Consider the following 22,408-nt stretch of genomic DNA (forward strand, 5'->3'; position numbering starts at 1 on the left):
CTGTGTTGCGTGACTAAGAAACTACAAGTCCCAATACCTGTATCGGCTGTTGGCATATTGTCCTCAATGAACTTCCATGGTGCTGTGCACCGCCGTGGTAGTTCATTGAGTCTTCCTGTCAGTATATGCATGGGCACGCAGGTATACTGACAGATCTGCAGGAGACCTGCATGGCACCAGCAATCTACTGATCACTGGTGCAAAGCTTTACAGGCTCTGCAACAAAAATTAATAAATGCACATTTTCTTTTACCTACCAAAAAAAAAAAATGCATTTAATATTTTTTGTATATAAGGTGAACTTATCCTTTAAGTAGTAGTTAGTCAACTGGACTTGTGCTGTAATGGTGATGTTTTGTTTCTTCAGGCCTCTTTTTCAATTCCAACAATCGTCAGGAACACATCCAGCATTTATATAAAGAAGTGGCTTGTAGAAGCTACAAAACATCGTCAATATTAGCCACTTGCTGCCCAGCCACTGTACATATACGGCGGCAGGGCGGCACGGGCAGGCAAAGCCACGTTTTAAAACGTGTGTTTTGTAAACAAATAGGGGGCGCGCGCGAGGCCGCGCTATCTGTCCCGCCGATCACTGCCGCAGATGTGAGTCGCCGGGTCACAGCCGGTCCTTAGCGGCTATCTCCCTGCGATCGGCCGCAAACAGTGACAGACAGCACAGCAGCAGTAGCTGTGCTGTCTGTCACTTCCCTGTCAGCTCGAGGATGAGCTCATCGAGAACGAACAGTTTCTCTTTCTCAATCAGCCTTGTCCTGCCCAGTACACACCCCCGCCCCCTAGTAAAACACTCCCCTCACTCCTATAACCCTTCCCTGAAAAATAAAGTTAACCCCTTCCTCCCCATTGCCATTAGTACAGTGTCAGTGTTTTTTTTTTTTTTGCCCTGATCACTGTATTAGTGTTTTTGGGGATGTCAGTGACCCCAAGTCAGTACCCCCCAATGTCAGAATGTCCGCCGCAGTCCCGCCATAAGTCGCTGGTCGCTGCCATAAGTCACTGATCGCCGCCATAATTTGCTGATCACCGCCATTATTAGTATAAAAAAAAAACCTAAAACTCCCAGTATCTTTCTCGCCATTTGTAAACGCTATAACTTTCACGTAAACCAATTAATTTACACGTATTGGGTTTTTTTTTTAGAAAAGACATGTCGCAGAATGCATTTTGGCAGAAATTTATGACTAAATTTGATTTTTGCATTTTTTTTTTACTGGACATGTTTTATAGCAAAAAGTACAAAATATTGTTTTTTTTTCCTCAAAATTGTCAGCCTTTTTTTTTATAGCGCAAAAAATAAAAACCGCATAGGCGATCAAATACCACCAAAGAAAGCTCAATTTGTGGGGAAAATAGGATGTAAATTTCATTTATGTACCGTATTGCATGACCGCGCAATTGTCCAATAAACTAGCGCAGTGCTGTATAGCAGAAAAATGGCGTAAATTGCAGTATCTATACCATAGTTTGTAGACGCTATAACTTCCACACAAAGCAATCAATATACACTTATTGGGATTTTTTTTACCAAAAACATGGAGCAGAATACATTTTGTCCTAAATTTATAAACAACTTTGAGTTTACTATATATTTTTTATAGCTGAAAGTAAAAAATATTGTTTTTCTTCAACATTTTTGGCCTTTTTTTGTTTATAGCGTGAAAAATAAAAAAAGAGCACAGGTGATCAAATACCACCGAAAGAAAGCTCTATTTGTGTGAAAAAAAGGACGTAAATTTCGTTTGGGTGCAGCATTGCATGACCGCGCAATTATCAGTTGAATTAGTGCAGCGCCGAGTAGCAAAAAGAGGCCTGGTCATTAAGGGGGGTAAATCCTCAGGAGGGCAAGTGGTTAGAGAACAAGTCAAGTGGAATATGATGAACTATTACTAGCAATACCACAACCTGGATCAATGGGAACCAACACAGATATATCTCCTTATTGTAATCCTCAACTTCGAGAGCAAAGAAAATGACAGACGTTCAATACATACCTTTAAAAATGAAGTTTAATCTGTTTATATTTTGCCTTCCCCTGCTTTTCTCCCCACCCCCCTTCATCAACATGCTAGTGAAATTGTTTTCATGATACACTTTATTTTAGAACCAGTGACATCATTACTGGGTTTCTATGCTTTTATATGCAATACAGGCAGATCTTTGCTGGCGAGAGGAACAAGCAGGGTGCCGTACATAGCTTCCTGAAAACAGATGTGGTAATGCCCACATGTGATGCTGAGCCTCCATGATTGAAAGAACTGAAATCCAATGAATGAAAGGAGTGGGCTGGGGACATTCAGGCACAGGAGGGAAGGGCTAGACAATACTGGATGTCCCCCAGCTAGGAAATACAATCCAATAAAGCAGGATGTATGTATTGTAAAGCGCAGCATATATAAAAAAATAAATAAATAAATGAGTGCGCTGTACACTAATTAAACCTGACACAACGACTAAACATAATAGCCAAAACATGAGACGCAAATAAACATATATAAAAATGCAAAAATACATTGGAAGTGCTATAAATCCATGTGCATGGTATAAGTGATCAACAAGTCCCAAATCCAACGTGAAACTTTCTGGATGTAATGTCCAACAAAGTGTTGTGGTGTCCACAAGTGCTCGCCACACCGAACAAATCAGCCTCTTACCGAACCAATTTGATCCCCAATCAAGAGATCAAACGAGCAGATGGTGTTCAGATTCCACACTGACACCCATGCTAGCAATATCGAAGGAGATGGATGGACAGCTGCGGGCTCACCCAAATTCCTCACTTCGATCCGCTCTCCTTTCAGTGTAGAGAAGGATTAAAACAGAAGAGACTTCATAGTGCAACCCGATAAAACTCAAAAATGTATTCAATAAAACATTGCAGTTACATAGATAAGGTGCATAAAGGCAGTGTACAAATTCAAATCTACCGCGGTGTCATTCCACCAGCCGGAACGTGGTGACGTCACAGAAGACTCCACGTCACATGCCTGATGAAGGGGTCCTGCGAGACTCTGAAACGTTGCCTTGCTGTAACTATGTGATGGTTTATTAAAACCTTTGGACCCATATTGGTGATCCTCGGTGTGCTGGTGACATTTTTTCCTTCCTAGAAGACTCCAGCTGACGCGTTTCTCCAAAACTGGCGTCCTCTGGGATTGGAGATTCCGGCTGGTGGAATGACACCACGGTAGATTTGAATTTGTACACTGCCTTTATGCACCTTATCTATGTAACTGCAATGTTCTAGTGAATACATTTTTGAGTTTTATCGGGTTGCACTATGAAGTCTCTTCTGTTTTATTCCTTCTCTACTCTGTAAGGAGAGCGGATCGATGTGAGGAATTCGTCTGGGTGAGCCCACAGCTGTCCATCTATCTCCTTCGATATTGTTAGCACGGGTGTCCGTGTGGAATCTGGACACCATCTGCTCGTTTGATCTCTTGATTGGGGATCAAATTGGTTCAGTAAGAGGCTGATTTGTTTGGTGTGGCGAGCACTTGTGAACACCACAACTCATTGTTGGAGATTACATTCAGCACGTAGCACTTTCACATTGGATTTGGGACTTATTGATCACTTATAACATGCACATAGACTTGTTGCACTTCAGATGTATTTTTTGCACATTTATATGTTTATTTGCGGTTTATTTTTGGTCTATTATGTTTAGTCGTTGTGTCAGGTTTCATTAGTGTACAGCGCACTCATTTATTTTCGTTTGTTCTGGTCTTCAGGAAGAGAGTAGCGGCATGTCACTTTATTCATCGCATTTGTTCACATTTGTACACTTTTCACCTTTTGTTGGGTGTAGCGCAGGTTTTCATGCAGCTTACGACTCAGACTCAGAGCTGGAATCGGAGTAGTCTGGTACAAGGCAGGAGGAAGCAGCTGGCTCTTTGGGGGGTGTGTCCTTGGGCGGGGTCTCAGGCGGAGAAGTATCTGTGTTACTGACAGTCTGTAGAGCAGTGCTCTCATTCGCTGGCTGTATAAATTCGCTGTTCTCCCAATGTTTCCCATTGGTCTCCTCTGATGTTTCTTGTCCACATTCAGCCAGGCAAACAGTCTTTTCCTTATCATTCCCCTCCTTTGACTCCCTCCTTACCACTCCCAGTGATAAAGCAGATGTTACGGGGCTGGATACAGGTTTAGGTCGGATCTTGAGATTCTTTAAAGAGTTGTTTGTTGTCTGGATCTTCACGTCACTTCCCCGAGAAAACCAAGGGCGGCTGGAAATCTCCGATCGTTTCTTCTGCTGCCTTTTGTCATATGCTGGAAGGTGAAGGAATATTAGAACCTCAGTAACTAATCATCTCCACCCCATAGCTGTCCACACAACCCACTTACAGCACAGTAGGACAGTTTAGACAGCCCGGGTTCACACTGATGCGGTAAGGAATTTGCAGCGTTTTCTGTGCGAATTCCACACCCCATCACAATCGCACCCCGTTCATGCGAACCGTTGCGGGTGTGTATGTTAAGTTACAAACACCCTGAAATCGGTCCAGAAAGCGCAGTGTGATGTGCAGAATCGGATCGCATGGGTGTGAACACTCATGAGATCCGATTCTAGTGCGGACCAAAAAAAGGGTTCCGCACTTTTTTGGCGCGGATGCGGTGCGATTTGAGCCATACAAAATGTACGGCTCAAATCGCACTGCACAGAATTCGCATGTGATTTGCACAGGAATGCGGTGCCTATGCGAAATGCCACACCACACAAGTGTGAACCCGGGCTTAGGAGGTCATTGTGCCTTCACCTAGTTCACTCAGTCCGAGACAGACAGACAGACAGACACACACCTTTTTTAGTGAGGTAATGTGTAATCACAGTTATGATTGCAATTTTGCCAAGAAGAAGCCATGTGAAAATCATTTTGGTATATAAAGCGGATAAAAAGATAGTGTTGAATAAACCAAAGCATACCAAAGCTTCACCATTGGGTCCGGTCATGAAGGTTTTGATTACCCTAGACTTGACAGGATTATTTTTACAAATTTTTTTTTTTTTTTAAAGATAGGTTTTTTTTTTTTTTTGCTTTCAGATTGTTAATGCAGAATTTATGTAGAGAAGTCCAGCAGGTTCTCTTCCTCTCCCAGTTTTTTTCTGGGGAGGAAGGGGGGCACCTGTAGGTACAAGGAATATCTCCTATACGTGCACTGCATGCATACTAGTACGTATGACGTTACCTTGCAGGAAAAGATTATTATTATACAGTATTTATATAGCGCCAACAGTTTGCTCAGTGCTGTACATTACAATGGGAGACAGTACACGAGACAGTACAGTAACAATACGATTCAATACACTGCTCCTTGGAGCTTACAATCTAGGAGGGAGGGGATAGTGGTACGGGAGGAAATAGCTGTGGGGGATGGAGTGGTAGGAAGAGTGGAGGAGTTCAGTAATTAGCTGAGGGCGGGGTAGGCTTCCCTGAAGAGATGGGTTTTCAGAGTGCGCCTAAAGGTGAGGAGAGTAGGTGATAGTCTGATGGATTGGGGTAGGGAGTTCCAGAGGATGGGGGAAGCCCTGGAGATGGGCATGGGAGGAGGAGACCAGGGAACTAGAGAGTAGGAGGTCTTGTGAGGAGCAGAGAGTGCGTTTTGGGTGGTATTTGGATACCAGATTGGTGATGTAGTTTGGGGGTGTTATGAACAGCTTTATATGTCAATGTTAGTATTTTGAATTTTATCCATTGGGCAATCGGAAGCCAGTGGAGGGATTGGCAGAGAGGGGTGGCGGATACGGAGAGGTTAGTAAGGTGGATGAGTCTGGCTGCAGCATTCAAGATAGTCTGAAGAGGGGATAGCCTGCGATGAGGTAGGCCAGTGAGGAGGGAGTTACAATAGTCAAGTCGTGATATAATAAGGGAGGGAATAAGTTGCTTAGTGGTTTCTGAGGTTAGGAACGGGCGTATCTTGGAGATGTTGTGGAGGTGAAGTCTACATGAGTTTGTCAGTGATTGGACCTGGGGCTGGAAGGACAGATTGGAGTCTAGGATGACACCTAGTACCCTGGCTTGATGGGAGGGACTGATGATAGTGTTGTTGGTCTTGATGGAGAAGTCGGGGGGCGCAGGCTGGGGGGAAAACTAGGACGATGATTTTTAAGTCAAGTCTACCACCACTTTAAGGAGGAAGTTTACCTTTTCACAAAAAATGAAAAGGATGAACTGACGCTGAATATCCTGGCCACGCCCTGGGACCTCACTGCTGTACACCATGCACAGCGAAACACAGCCCCGCACTGAGTATTCATCATAATGCAGCATGGTCATGTGGCTGGGCTGACAAATCAGTGACTGCCATTTCAAGCACTATAATGGATACTGCGGTGTACAGACCCTTATGCATGCAGCATGGGGCATCACAACTAATATGCAGCAGAACCCAAAGCGGTGGCCAGGATATTTGGAGGTAGGTTTCCTTTTCATTTTTCAAAACTAACCACTTGCCTACCAGGCACATTTACCCCCCCCCCCCATGCAGGCCAATTTTCATCTTTCAGCGCTGCCACACTTTGAATGACAATTGTGCGGTCATGCAACATTGTACCCACATGAAATTTTTATAATTTTTTTTTTCACACAAATAGAGCTTTCTTTTGGCCGCTTATTTTTTGCACTATAAACAAAAAAAGAGCAAAAAAATTTGAAAAAAAAAATGTTTTTCTTTGTTTCTATGATAAAATTTTGCATGCAGGTAATTGTGTTTGCTCCTTCACTGATGAGGCTGCACTGATAGGCACTGATAGGTGGCACAGATAGGCAGCATTGATGAGGCGGCACTGATGATGCTGCACGAATATGCAACAATGATGGGCACTGATAGGCGGCCCTGCTGGGCACAGGTGGGTGGCACTGCTGTGCACTGATGATGCTAAACTAATATGAAACAAAGATGGACACTGATAGGCGGCACTGCTGGGCACTGACTGGTGGCACTGCTGGGCACAGGTGGGCAGCATTGGTGGGTGACACTGCTGGGCACTGATGATCGGTGCCAATCTGTCCTCTGACAATTGCCGGTTATCAACAGTACTTTCCTCACACTGTCACAGCATGAGGAAAGTGCAGCCGATAACCGGCAACTGCATTTATAGGTGATCTGCTGTGTCATTGGATTCAGCTGATCACGTGGTAAAAGAGTGCTGTGATTGGCCTTTTACCACATCACATGATCAGCTGTGTCCGTAGTTAAACAATCTAATTTGCTTGAGTTAAAAGTGGTTGTAAACCTCAGACATGAAATATGAACAAAACCTATCCATCTACAGTGTGTGCTTGTCTCAATCCAGAACACGAATTGCCATTTCTGTCCGCTGCCTCATTCCTCTGCTATCAGCAGGAATGACTTCTGACATGTTTTCCTGACACCAAGAGAAAAATGGTGACAGGGGAGGGACCTCTAGCAGATTGACAGCTTCAACTCCATTCCTGTGTGCTGTGTGGAGGGGGACGTGTCTGTTCCCTCCAATCAGCTCTCAGAACTCTCCTCACTGTGCTCTTCAGAGTGTAATTTCAGTTCTCCACCCCCTTTTTCTGAATTCCCAGATAAGCTGTATAAATTCAGCACTTTGAACAGATGTAGAGAAGAGAAGACTACAGATAAACAGGTATAATTTACTGTATGTAGGAGGATTTGTTGCATCACCTGATGCCAGTCACTTCGCTGGGTATATGGGAGGGTTTACAACCACTTTAAAGGAACTAGTGTAATATAGGTGATGTATGAATTTGAATTGGATGAATCTGTCTGTGGTACTAATACTATCAATATGAAAGGGTTATTCTTATTCAGCAATAACAGTGCTTTCAGTGGAAACACAGGTTCTGGCCCCTATATTGGAATGCCCAGTTATTGCATCCAGGTCTTTTCTGCCTTGACTAAATCTTACAAACAATAGGTTTATCAACACTCCCAATGAACAATCTGGTGGTATCTGGGCGTCTTCCAATGCTTACACTCCAGGCTGCGGTACTTTAGTAGTGACGCCATCCTCTTATCCTCTTCTGTCTCCGGAAGCAGCTTCAGATCTAAGGAGGCCTTCTTCAGGAAAGCCTGGTCCTTCTGTTCCTCCTCTCGAATCTGTTTTTTCTCTTCCTATGTAGGGAAAACAGAATAAATTCAAAGGAAAGAAGGGAGTGTGACTAAAATACCAAGATGGGAACTGGGTTCAATTTCACAAAATTTTTGTAAAATCTTAATGATTTACCACCCCCCACACCGCTACCACCCCTGGTCCCTGCAGCCAGCTCCCTGGAATCCTATGGGACTTCCTGAGTACCAAAAGCAAAGTGCAAGGACCAGAGCAGCAGAAAGAAGGGAACCGCCAGCATTACTAGTGAAAGACACCAGGGGGTGAGTGTTACAAACATACACCTATCTCACAAACATCTGCTCCGTGACGATGTTTTCCAGAGTTCTTCTTTAAACAGGACCCCATTTAACCACTTGCCGCCCTGCCACTGTAGAAATACGGCAGCAGGGCGGTACGGGCAGGCAAAACCACGTTTTAAAACGTGTTTTGTAAAAAGGTAGGGGGTGCGCGTGAGGTGTGCCACCGCCCTACCTGTCCCGCCGATCACAGACGCGGATGTCAGTCGCCGGGTCACAGCCGGTCCTTACCGGCTATCTCCTGGCGATCGGCGGAAATCAGTGACAGAGAGCACAGCTGCAGTAGCTGTGCTTTCTGTCACTTCCCTGACAGCTCGAGGACAAGCTGATCGGGACAGAAGAGTTTCACTCTTCCGATCAGCCATGTTCCCTGCAGTGCACACCCCACCCCCTAGTAAAACACTCCCCTCACACAGATAACCCTTCCCTGCAAAATAAAATTAACCCCTTCCTCCCCAGTGCCATTAGTACAGTGTCAGTGGGTTTTTTTTTTGCACTGATCACTGTATTGGTGTCACTGGGGATGTCAGTGACCCCAAGTCAGTACCCCCCCAGTGTCAGAATGTCCGCCGCAGTCCCGCCATAAGTCGCTGATCGCCGCCATAAGTCACTGATCGCCGCCATAAGTCACTGATCGCCGCCATTATTAGTATAAAAAAAAAAAAACTAAAAATCCCAGTATCTTTCCCGCCATTTGTAAACGCTATAACTTTCACGTAAACCAATTAATTTACACGTATTGGGGTTTTTTTCAGTAAGGACATGTCGCAGAATGCATTTTGGCAGAAATTTATGACTAAATTTGATTTTTAATTTTTTTTTTTACTGGACATGTTTTATAGCAAAAAGTCCAAAATATTGTTTTTTTCCCTCAAAATTGTCAGCCTTTTTTTTTATAGCGCAAAAAATAAAAACCGCACAGGCGATCAAATACCACCGAAAGAAAGCTCAATTTGTGGGAAAAAAAGGATGTATATTTCATTTATGTACCGTATTGCATGACTGCGCAATTGTCCGTTAAACTAGCGCAGCGCTGTATAGCAAAAAAATGGCGTAAATTGCAGTATCTATACCATAGTTTGTAGACGCTATAACTTCCACATAAAGCAATCAATATACAGTCATTGGCATTTTTTTTACCAAAAACATGGAGCAGAATACATTTTGGCCTAAATTTATAACCAACTTTGAGTTTACTATATATTTGTTATAGCTGAAAGTAAAAAATATCGTTTTTCTTCAAAGTTTGGCATTTTTTTGTTTATAGCATAAAAAATAAAAAGCACACAGGTGATCAAATACCACCGAAAGAAAGCTCCATTTGTGTGAAAAAAAGGACGTAAATTTCGTTTGGGTGCAGCATTGCATGACCGCGCAATTATCAGTTGAATTAGTGCAGCGCCGAGTAGCAAAAAGAGGCCTGGTCATTAAGGGGGGTAAATCCTCTGGAGGGCAAGTGGTTAAACAGAGAGTGGATTTTGCCATCCACTGAACACTATTATTCCACTCTGGCCTGCATTTTTTCACCCTATTCATAGAATGCAGGTCACAGTATGCAGCCTGTGGTATCCCTGCAGAGGGAACTCTGTGACTGGAAGAAAGGCTGGTCACATGACTTTGACCAGGCCCTCCTCCTCCTCTGAGAATTTTGTTTCTTCATTGATTTTTATTGTGTTCCAATTGCTTTGGAGTCCCAAAACAAGCAGAGCACATTGTACATTTGTAAGTTATACTGTTGTGCTTCACACAGACTCTGTCGCCATTGAAAAAATGCAGGTAAAAAAATAAATAAATAATAAAATGCTTACTTGCTGCATTTTTTCCTCTTCATAAATGATTTTAATCAGCTGCAATGTGCTTATAACTTGATAGGGAATTTGATCACTCCAGCGGTCAATTCCCCAGCACAGCCACAGTTCCCCTTCTGATATGTCATGTCCAGGGGTGGACTGACAACTCATGGGGCCCCCTACTGACCCCGGGCCCTTGGGCAGTGCCCGAGTTTCCAAATGGTCAGTCTGCCCCTGGTCATGTCATAGCCCTCTCCTCTTTTGGGAGTGTCTAATTATTGACAACATGAGGCGTAGCGCTACAATTCCAATGATGAACTAGTTATAAATGCAAATACTGATATGCTGAGAAAAATGGTCTACTAATGTATGACCATACTAAAAAGTCTTAATAGGCATATGTTCCCACTTAGAGTGGAGAGATAAATAAATATAATCAGTCTAGTCCAAGACCTGCCAATTATCACCAATTTAATTACAGACCTTACACACCCCAAAGGAATAAGGGAGACACCCAGCATAATCAATATAGGAGACACCCTGCCCCCAGACCTCAATCTCAACAATTTAGAACCAACCATAATGGCCCTCCAGTCTATAATTCAGATTACTACGAGAATGACAATAGAAAGAAAGATTACACACCGACACCTTTTTTGGCCCAGGTCGGGCACGAAAAAGGAGCGCTTCTGCAAAGGAAAGAGGAGGCAAGAGGGTCAACAAACCCGAAAAAAAGAAAGATGTAAACGAAGCGGGTATTTTTAATCTTAGTAAAGTAGAATTATCAGCTGAGGAGCTAGACCTACTAAACAAAGGGCTCAAATTTGCGCCTAGTGACCCTCAACAAATTTCAAACCTATATTGTCAGGCAATTATCTCTCAAAAAATATTTCTTAACCTCCTTAGCGGTATTCCCGAGTGTAGCTCGGGGTAAAATTTGAGTACCAAAAGCGGTAACCCCGAGCTACACTCGGGCTTACCATGCAGTGTTGCTCAGGTAGTCCCTGCAGCACTTACCTTGTCCTTCGCTCCCGCGATGTGTCCCCTGCAGCGTCCCCGGCCATCTCCTCCGGCTTCCGTGTTCCGGTCCCTGTGACGTCGGGACGTACGGGCGCCGGAACCGGCGGCAAATTTGAAATTTTTAAAAAATTTCATTTTTGCTGTCATTGCTGTTTCAATGCATTTCACATACATTTTGTCCCGAGTGCTTTGTCCGGCGCCCTGCCTGCATTTTTACTCTTCTTTCTGCCTGGAAACTGAGAAATGTCCATGGCGTCCAAAAAGTGTCCCTTTACGTCAAAAGCGGTTTTAGACCGGCTAGAGAACAGCGATAGTAAATCAGAACCACTTGCAGAATTGAGTGATAATGATTCGTGGGGGAAATTCGTCATCAGACACTGAAAACGATTTTGTGACTTTGCTCAGCGATGTGCTAATTTGCCTCTGTATTTCAAAGTTTTCGGTTTGATTATATTATTGAATTAAATTTATTATTATTTTTTATGATTATTTATTAAATTATAATTTATGATTTCGTGTTTCAAGTTTTATCATACCCGGGATGTTTACTAGACTCTTGTTCGGACAGATTTCAGTGAGTTATTCCTAAATATTACAGCCTACAATAAAAAACTACATATTTCCATGCAAAAAAATGGTACCGCTTTCAGCACAAAAAAAATCGGAAAGAATCAGACCGCCGAGGAGGTTAACAAACCCTATTACACGCAACACCCCTCAAGGAGGTATCATCAATTCTAATTTGAGAAATGCATCGCTCTTTAACCCTCCAGCACAGTCACTCACCTATATTAACGCTTTTCGGGATACAGCCTTCAAAGACCACAAAAATTTAGAAATAAAGAAGGTGAGGGAACAAATGGCTTGTAAAAAAGCTATGAACTCTCTTTTAGAGAAAAAAGACCTTGTAGTCTGACCAGTGGATAAAGGAGGAGGGGGGGTGGTTTTATCCAAAACAGATTATATTAAAGAAGTAAATAATATTCTCAGTGACATAGACACCTACCTCCCATTAAATAAGAACCCTATGGGTTCTTACAAAAAATCACTTAAAACAATCATTCGCAAGGAACTGTGTTGTCAGTTTTGGTTTAAAGAGGTTATTGGTGCTGTTCGGTGTACATCGGCTCATTCTAGCGCTCACTTTTACTGTTTATTTATAGTGTCTAATTATTGTCTGTGCTGTCCCAGCTCCTCCACACCTCAAAAGCCTTTATGTAGCTGCTAGGGGAGTAAAAGGGATTACTATAGAGTTTCTTGAGTGACAGCTCTGGGTCTGCTGGTTCTGCTGACATCACATCCAAGATGGTGGCACCCAGCAACAGACTCCAAGCTTTTGGATGTCTTCACATACCTAAAACATGTTAAATGAATATATAATTTTATAAGACGATTGTGGTTAAAATAATCGGTCTCTAAAATTTGGGTTTTTTTGTTCTTTTTATGATGTTTGGGTCTTTCAATTAATTTTCATATCTCCTAGATTGTAAGCTCGAAAGAGCAGGGCCCTCAATCCCCTCATGTTTTGCATTGTATTGGTATTGTTCTGTCACATGTTCTGTCCCCCTCTGTAATGTACAGCGCTGAGCGAACTATTGGCGCTTTATAAATACTGTATAATAATAATAATATATATGGCAGGCCTATAAGTGTCTGTAAAAAGAAGAAAGGACCATCAGATAATGCCATTTGTATTACTCAGAGGTCCTTTCCTCTATCAAAGAGGCTTATTTACTCGACAAACAAGGAGCAGTGCCCCAAAGTACCCCATTTGTACTTCGAACAAGATATGAGGCTTAACATAGCTCCAGAGTTAGGTTGAAAAAAAAAAAAAAAAAAAAAGAAGGGATAATTAAATAGAAAACCTCCATTAACAGAACCCTATACCTACAGTTGATCCAGAAGAAGCCAAAAACTCCTAAAGCATGGTCCAATTTTGTTTTGACCTTTAAATGTTAAGGCGGACATAGTCACCCTGAATAAATACATAAATGGTCCACATTGTGAATGTGTCATTCACTTTAATCTCACCATTACCAAGGACGTAGGGGCACTCCTTGCATATAGAGCAGGGGTAGGCAACCTGCGGCTCTCCAGCTGTTGCAGGACTACAAGTTCCATCATGCCTCTGCAAGTCATAGCTGTAACTGTCAGTTTTGTAATGTTGCAATGCCTCATGGGAAATGTAGTCCCACAAAAGCTAGAGAGCCGCAGGTTGCCTACCCCAGATCTAGAGTAAAGAACGTTTAATCTCCTAGATTGTAAGCTCCAAGGAGCAGGGCCCTCGATCCCCTCGTGTATCGCATTGTATTGGTATTGTTCTGTCACATGTTCTGTCCCCCTTTGTAATGTACAGCGCTGAGCGAACTATTGGCGCTTTATAAATACTGTATAATAATAATAACAATAATCTCCCTGTATAGGCAGCAATAGCTGTGAAAACGTGTTTTTGTTACTTTTTTTTTTAAGCTGCATGTGCAAAATGCACAAAATATAACTCGCTATTAAGGGCATAAAACAAACATTTGAATTAAATTTTTTTACCCACAAAAGCCAGAAAAGAAATCCCTCTGTGTTACTTTGTTAACTGAAAATTCCCCTTAGAAAGAAACAAAACAACGTGGGAAATGGCAAACAACAATACGCAAATCAGCTCACTCTAAACTTGTTGCGCAGAAGACTGTTGAGAGCAAAGTCGTCCTTCCAGGCACCCTGTGCTTCCTGCAGTTCAGACAGGGTGGGTATGGCCTTCTGCAGCTTCTCTTTATCTGCCGCACCGTGCTCCAGCCGGTACATAGAATCCGTCTCCAGTTTCTGCTTCTGGTCATGTTCTGTAAAGGACAAGGAAAGAATATGGAGTGCAATACAAAGCCAGCTGAGCCCTAAGCATTGTCAGCCTTCAGGGGCGCAGCACTCCTGCTCCTCAGTTCTGTCCATCACACTGACCTGTTGTTAGGATTTGCTCGTTCTCACTCATGTCCCATCGCTCCTCCTTCCTTTGCGCTCCGCTCACAATGACATAATCACAAGAAGCTGGATCAGTCTGCATCTCGATGTAATTCACACACAAGTGACACTTCATCCTAAACCTAATGCATAAATACAGGAGATACGCCACCATTAATCCACCTGAGAGACTGTAATAACAACAAAAAATCTTTGGCCCATATCAACCAAATTCCAGACATCATTTTTCTAGCACAGCATAAATACTACACCATGAAAGCAATGTAAAGACTGAGAATGTCACACGGGTACTAATCAGGAGTAGGGATGAGCTTAGAGTGTTCGGATTCTAGTCCAAACCCACCTGAGCAAGCCCGCTAGGAAGTTGTCACTGTACCGGGCCAATCATAAGCGGCCAAGGCCTGCCCCCCCCCCACATCTGCACATGCCCACTGTATAGGTATAGGGCAGCACAGTTGCTAAATGGTTAGCACTTCCGCCTGGCAGTACTAGGGTCGTCGGTTCGAATCCCAACCACGGCACCACCTGTCTGGAGTTTGCATGTTCTCCCTGTGCCTGCGTGGGTTTCCTCCGGGTACTCCGGTTTCGTCCCACACGCCAAAGATATGCTGGTAGGTGAATTGGCTCCTGTCTAAATTGTCCCTAGTATGTGTATGTATGAATGTGAGTTAGGGACCTTAGATTGTACACCCCTTGGGGGTTAGGGACTGATGTGAATGTACAATATATATGTAAAGTGCTGTGTAAATTGACGGCGATATACAAGTACCTGAAATAAAATAAAATAAATGTAGGTGTGGCTGCAAGGAATGCCCGGCTGCAGATGATTTGTCCAGTACAGGAAACAGCTACCTGGTAGGCTTTCTTAGGTGAATTCAGACTAGGATCCACACACGCCTGAGCTCATCACTAATCAGGAGCAAATACATGGCAGTAACTAATGGAGGAAAGGACTCAGGCACGGGGGGGGGGGGGGGGGGGGGGGAGTCTGCATGCTGCTGAAATATTGTGAAATTTCACCTGCAGGTGGGAGAGTTCTTTACTTTGTTTTAGTTCGTTTCTAGATTAAATATTCAGAATAAATGTACGCCAATACCTGTATATAGGAGTTGTGTAGTAATTGCCCACTTTCTTCTTCTCTGCATTATATCGCACACCTGAGGGACACGCAGAATACAGATTAGTCAGTAAGAAGTAATGACAGAGCCATAGGACAGGAGGTGAACACATGAGCGCGTACCCATTCCAATGTGATTCTTGCAGCCATCACACCATATGTTATAAGGCATTTCAAACCTGTCAAGATGAGAGGTAAACAAGGGTCAGACAAACACTTTACCTGGGCCCTCAGTTAGGAGTGAGGGCCCCCCTGAAGTCTGACATTTGCTGCTCTGACAACTGCCTGGTCTCATGCTGACAATATCCGATGTCACCTGAGTGTGACGAGTGTTGACCAAACATATCAAAATCTGATTGTGTAATGTTCCTTCCATTGACCAACAACTCTGTAGTGCAAGGCCTGCCTGATTTGATACAAACTGTATTGTGTAGGTTGGGGCCCTATTGTGTAGGCTTGGGCCCTCACATTACTTTGTTTTGGTAACTTTAGTGGAGATTGTACCATCAGATTACAACTTCTATGGCCAGCTTGGCAGTAACACATAGCACAGCCTTGTAGAGGAGTGAAGGTTGCAGCCGTCAGATACTTAAGCCGGCCATACATGGATCGAAATTTGGCTGGTTCAGCAGGGACTGGTCGAATTTTGATCCATGTATGGGCAAGGCTGGTTGTACTGAAGTCAAACCAGTCTGTTAGATTTTTCTGCATGCGATTACTGCCAGTGGCCATAGCCGCTAGCATTAACCCTTTGGCGCCGGCGCCTCCCGGCCCTTTAAGGGTTCCAGAAGCCGGGAGGCAGAGCGGGGTTTTAGGGTCATGTGACCGCCATGATTCGCTGTCACAGCAGTCACATGATCGGGAAAGGTCCCGATCGAAAGAGGAGATTGGGACCTTTCCGTGAGTACAGAACGTGCGTTCTGGGAGCCCATTTTTTTAAAAATAGAACACAAATGTGCGGCTGCTCAGCGTCTAGGCCCAGACTCCGGGAGGCCGCACATTTGTGTTCGGCTGGCGCCAAGAGGTTAATCACTGTATTCTCCTAGATTGTAAGCTCCAAGGATCAGGCCCTCCTATCCCTCTTGTATTGAACTGTATTGTTGCTGTATTGTCTCCCGTTATATTGTAAAGCGCTGAGCAAACTGTTGGCGCTATATAAATCCTGTATAATAATAATAATAATAATATTCTGCTGGCTGGGAATGGCTCCCTGCGCCCCCCACTGGCAGAACACAATAGTACTACGGGAGGCATTCATCTAGTAACACTGACTGCGTTGATGGGGGAACAGAGCCATTTTCTTTCCTTCCACTACTGGTGGAAGGAAGAAAAATCGATGCATCTATGGCTTGCTTTGCTTTGATCTGATGGCCGCAACCTCCTGTGTATATTAACATCTAGCATTACAAGTACCACTGTCCTGGCTGAACCTATGCATTATAGCCCCAGAGAGCATGTCTATAGAGAAGTCTACAGGGCTGTAATGTGCAGGCGCGGTCAGGATGTAAACAAACACCAAAGGCCATAGCCAATGGATCTAAGTAACTATGCATCTGTTGAGGGGGAGGGTCAGGTCAGGGCAAAAGAAAAAAAAAAAAAGGATATGCGCATTTTGTCTTAAAGTGCACCTATCCTTTATGCAACTCTAACAATGAAAACAAAATTGTGCAGCCTGTTACCTGATGATAAGGATGCCCTGGGACAGCTTCCGGGCCCGTTCCCGCAGCGGGTGACTGTTCCGATAGCGATTGAGAGAGCCATGCTGAAGGAAAAAGGAAGCGACAAAGATGAAACGGTTTATAAGAACGTTTACTTTATCAGTGTTATACCAGAAAAAGTTGACTAATCTACCGAGATGTGTTCTACATTACTGTGTACACACAGCGGTTGATTTACTAAACTGGAGGGTGCAAAATCTGGAGCAAATGGAGCAGCTGTGCATGGTATCCAATCAGATTGTAACTTCAGCTTGTTCAATTAAGCTGCCTCTAAACACCTATGTGTGCGTCGACACATAGGCTAACATGCAGAGGTGTTTAGTGGCAGAAAAAAAAAATCAGCATTAAAAACATCCAGTATGCATGAGGCCTAAAGTAAAACTAAAGTAAAACAACGCATACTGTTAGACAGGTTAATTTGGTTGTTGGCAAGCTGGCTGGCGAGTTGATTTTTGAACACTTTTTTATTTTTTACTGACATGCGTTGCCCGGTTCACGTAGTCCTTGCTTCATAAGCCAGTTATAGACCTGGGCAGGTGCCATGTTTTACTTTACTGTTAGTTTTTAGGTCAGTGTGTGCACTGGGCACCCTGGCTGCCATTGTGATATATGCTGGGTGTTCTTTGCACTCCTATGCCTTTAAGAGGGGTGGGCTCCCCGATGTGCACCTTCCCTTGGTCTATCCATTAAATGCATGTGCCTCTACTATGGGGACTCAGAATATCAGGGTGCCGTGATGTGCCGTGACGTGGCTCTGTGGCTTACGTATGTATTTGCAAATGTATGCTAACTAAACCCGTTTTTAAACACATACTCTTAGACAGGTTAATTTGGTTGTTAGCAAGTTGGCTGGCGAGTTGATTTTTGAACACTTTTTTATCTTTATTTTTGACTGACCGGCCTAAAGTAAAACTAACCTTTTTTTTCATTTTGGATAAAACAGAAGGATATAACCCCTGTCAGATTTTTTTTTTGCCATCTGTGTCCCATTGCAGGGATTTCCCTTCATTTCCTGTCCCATAGACAAAACAGGAAGTGTGAAGAAAAAAAAAAACTCTCCAAAGTGAGGGAATCCCTGGTTGTCCACATTGGAAGATTTCCCTTCTATTCCTGTTCTGGTCACAAACCAAAATGTAAAATTTTTGGTTTCACTTTTTGATGACAGCCCCCACTTACATAACTAACCTTGACTCAAAATACCAACATTATTGTTCTCTTCATTCATCCCAAGACCTCTTGCTCTCTAGTTCCCTTGTCACCTCCTGGACTTTCCCTGAGCCTCTCCCATCTTATGGAACTCCCTACTCCAATCTATCTCCTAACTACTCCTACCTTGTCCACTTTTAGAGGATCCCTGAAAACCTCTCTCTTCCACTTAACTGCTGTACTTTTATTTTTTCCATCAGCTCACCCCCTACAGTAATTTCCTTTTGTATCTCTTGACCTTCCCAATTAGAGTGTAAGCTCTAACAAGCAGGGCCCTCCGATTCCCACTGTATTAAACTGTATTGTAATTGTCTGCCCTCAATTTGAAAACCACTGCATAAACTGTTGGCATTATAGAAATCCTGTATAATAATAGAGAACAGGACAAATAAAGAGGCTGAATCTCCATAACAGGGGTACAGAGAGCATAAAAACCCGACAGGCGTTCTAATCCCTCTCCACTCTATCCAAAAATGTAAAACAGAGTTTAGATATACTTTAACACCTTGGTGCTGATAGTATGTATATATGGGGCCTCTCTGCGGGTGGCCCTTCACACCAAGAAGGGGATCAAATACTTATTTCCCTCATGAACAGGCAAATCAGTCATCATTTGGTAGACATGCATTTCTGCTGAATTCTTTGTTGCTATTCTGTCTCTCAGTGTTACAACACACCTAACATTCGATTTTTAGACCGATCATTTCTTTGTGAGTGGGCAAACATTCAAAATCAGCAGGGGATCAGATATTTATTTCCTTCACTGTATATGTGCACCAAAATACAATCAAAGCAATGCCCCTAATGGAAATCAAACGATCAGGGACAGCTTATCACGGTGGCCACATGATTATTAACCCCACCTCGCCTCCTGGCATTAGAAACTCCTTAAAACGGAACGTTCCAATTTAAGACCTTGTCCCCCCTCTCCCCATTGAGGATTGTCACCTTTGGGGAGCGGGTACCTGATTTTCCCAAGTACCCGCTCCCATTTCTGCTGCGATCGCCTAGGCAATCAGAGGCGGAAGCTGCCCTCCCTCCCCATAGTCTTCTGGGACACATGACAGGTCCCAGAGGACTACAGGACCATTCAGGAGGCACAGCGCTACTCGTGCATGCGCAGTGTGCACCCGGCTATGAAGCTTCAAGCGGTCACGGCCGTGTGCCCACACTTAGGATGCCCATGCTGGGGAGAGAAGACAGCCGGTGAGAAACCAGCCGTGGTGAGGACACCACTGGATCAAGGGACAGGTGAGTGTCTGTTTTTTTTTTTAAAGTCTGCAGCTAGTTTTTGAAGCCAATGACTTTTATTTATTTTACTTTCCAGGAGGAGTGATCTATACACAATCACATCATATATAGGTATCTATAAATCATTTTAACCCCTTGCCTAACAGGTACTTTTACCCCCTTTCTGTCCAGGCCAATTTTCAGCTTTCAGTGCTGTCGCACTTTGAATGACAATTGCGCGGTCATGCAACACTGTACCCATATGACATTTTTATAATTGTTTTCACACAAATGGAGATTTCTTTTGGTGGCATTTTGGTGGGTTTTTTATATTTTGCACTATAAACGAAAAAAAGAAAAAGGCATTTGAAAAAAAAAAAAAAGTTTTTTTGTTTCCATTATAAAATTTTTCTCCTTCACTGATGTGCACTGAAGGGCACTGACAGGCAGCACTGATGAGGCGGCACTGGTTGGAATTGATGAGGCACTGATGATGCTGCACTCAAGGGCACTGGCAGGCAGCACTGATGAGGTGGCACTGACAGGCAGCCCTGATGAGGCGGCACTGACAGGAAGCACTGATGAGGCGGAACTGACAGGCAGCACTGATGAGGCGGAACTGACAGGCAGCACTGATGAGGCAGCACTGGTGGGAATTGATGAGGAGGCACTGATGATGCTGCACTCATGGGCACTGATAGGTAGCAATGATGGGCACTGATAGGTAGAAATTATAGGCACTGATAGGTAGCACTGACGGGCCGCACTGCTGGGCCCTTTTAGGGCTGCACTGATAATCAGTGCCCCGATTATCAGTGCAGATGTCCTCTGTGACACTTGCCAGTTATCGGCAGTACTTTCCTCATGCTGTGACAGAGCTAGGAAAGTGCTGCAGATAACCGGCAACTGTACTTACTTTGTCATTGGACACAGCTGATCATGTGGTAAAAGGCCGCTGTGATTGGTCTTTTACCTTGTCATGTGATCAGCTGTGTCTGAAGGACACAGCGATCAAACACAGCGCCGGGGGCGCGCGTTCTTGGAGGACATCATATGACGCCCCCCCAGAACTGCACAACCACGCTGTAGCCCTCATTTGGCTATGGCACGGTTATAAAATGGTTAAAGAGGCACCGGCGTGAAGCTATAAACGTAGCGGTAACACACACTCTGACCAACGGGGGGGGGGGGGGGGAGTCAAAACCTGCCAATAGGTTCATAATAACCCAGTCCGGTAACAAGTGATGTTGTGAAGGAACAGACCATTGTGAGGTTTATAGACATGACATCAAAATTCAAACGTAAATCCCACTTCCTGTAGTCACACTTACTTTGGCGGGATCAAAATCCGGAGGGTAATACTTGTTGGTTCCTTTTCTCTCCCCCTAAAGAATGAAAGGAAAAACAGTTATTATCGGCAATCATCCAGCCGCTCCATCACAGACCCCAGCCAGCGGAGGCTCTATGGCCGACATGTGCAGCCAGAGTACTGTCACAGGTAAGACAGGGGCTCTTATAATGAATAATATTTGGACACAACACAGTGCTGGCTTCAGGGTCATACTGCAATGCTCAGACCCTCCACTATGGTGCTGGCTTCTTCCTTCCATCAGGACAGGTTCTCTTTATGCCCAGCACCCTGTGTCTCTGCTAACAGAAGTCAATGCACTCACCATGCTGCTGCACTTCTCTTACAGCTGCCTCTGTGGCCTCCTCACCCAGCTCCCTCCTCCTCCTTCTCCTCCACACCAGTGTTGCTGTCTGAACGTCACATAAAGGCGACCAAGCCTGTGAAATATACAAGTTTACTTCCGGGTGCTCAGTGTCCCTGCTCCTGTAGAGCAGCCTGCCCATATAAGTCAATAGAGATTGGTCTTCAGAAACATGGCCGCCAAGCCTGAATCCAGTAGTGGTGCCGGAGACACTGTTACTAGGAAGTCACCTACTAACGGTGGCCTCACAGGGGACAAAAATCATTTGTATGCAGATAGGTTATGTAATATAGTTGCAGATATTCAGTGTTTTGATTTTGGCTCCATACACACGGGGTAAATAAATGAAAAAACAGGTTTGCGCTAATAATCTCACCCAAATTATTAAAAATATTGTCACATGTATAACTGCATACTTATTTATTATTTATTTATTTCAGGTACTTATATAGTGCCGTCAATTTACACAGCGCTTTACATATATATTGTACATTCACATCAGTCCCTAACCCTCAAGGGGTGTACAATCTAAGATCCCTAACTCACATTCATACATACACATACTAGGGACAATTTAGACAGGATCCAATTAACCTACCAGCATGTCTTTGGAGTGTGGGAGGAAACCGGAGTACCCGGAGGAAACCAACGCAGGCACAGGGAGAACATGCAAACTCCAGGCAGGTGGTGCCGTGGTTGGGATATCTTTATATCAATAAATTATTAATAGTGTCCAAATAAATGTGCAAAAGTCCAACACCAAAAACATTTTTTTCTGTATCAATAAACAATCTTCAAAGCAAAAAATATTTTTCATGTGAAAAATGCAAAACCTCCGTGCATAAATCCACCGCCGAATAAATTGAATGAACTCACCAGAGCAATATGCTGATCATATTATAACATATTTATGTTTTGAGAATGCTGTTAATGTTAGCTGTGTAGTTTTTGCATTGGCGTTTTCCTGCGTTTGCGGTTTTTAGCTTTTTTTTCATCAACATAAAAGTGCAGCACTAAAATTTTATACTTTTATTAAAACTTTATAATAAACTTTTATTATGATAAGTTTTTACTAGGTTTTAGGGTTCCTATGTCGGTGCATTTGCAGCTGGTTATATAAGTACAGTATTTTCATAATTTTTATATCTTTCATTTAGCGCTCACTGTACAAATTTTATAGTTTTAGGTTTTTTTTACAAGGAAAAAACATTTTTTTAGTCCAAAAAAGTCCAAAAACAC

At 43.5% G+C, this 22,408-nt stretch overlaps 1 protein-coding gene across 1 annotated transcript; it reads right to left on the reverse strand.

The window, feature by feature from the left end:
- Nucleotides 1-3,622: 3,622 nt before the first annotated feature.
- YJU2B (YJU2 splicing factor homolog B) lies at nt 3,623-21,246 on the reverse strand. Its single transcript, XM_089652655.1, has 9 exons — nt 21,131-21,246; nt 20,789-20,842; nt 16,983-17,065; nt 15,427-15,482; nt 15,283-15,343; nt 14,166-14,308; nt 13,878-14,050; nt 7,977-8,115; nt 3,623-4,284 (listed from the first exon to the last, which is right to left on the reverse strand). The coding sequence occupies exons 1-9, from the start codon at nt 21,131-21,133 to the stop codon at nt 3,845-3,847; spliced, it is 1,152 nt and encodes a 383-aa protein (XP_089508781.1). The 5' UTR covers nt 21,134-21,246; the 3' UTR covers nt 3,623-3,844.
- Between the last annotated feature and the right edge of the window lie 1,162 nt (nt 21,247-22,408).

Source organism: Staurois parvus, unplaced genomic scaffold, assembly GCF_062004578.1.
Source record: "Staurois parvus isolate SC_StPar_1 unplaced genomic scaffold, SC_StPar_1.0 ptg000689l, whole genome shotgun sequence".
Taxonomy (NCBI): domain Eukaryota; kingdom Metazoa; phylum Chordata; class Amphibia; order Anura; family Ranidae; genus Staurois; species Staurois parvus.

Excerpts from the sequence above, each read along its gene's own strand:
- YJU2B (XM_089652655.1), bottom strand. Across the intron at positions 17,066-20,788 it reads CGGATTTTGATCCCGCCAAA|CATGGCTCTCTCAATCGCTA; the intron begins GTAAGTGTGACT and ends TTTTTCCTTCAG. Across the intron at positions 14,051-14,165 it reads CGAGCAAATCCTAACAACAG|AACATGACCAGAAGCAGAAA; the intron begins GTCAGTGTGATG and ends TGTCCTTTACAG.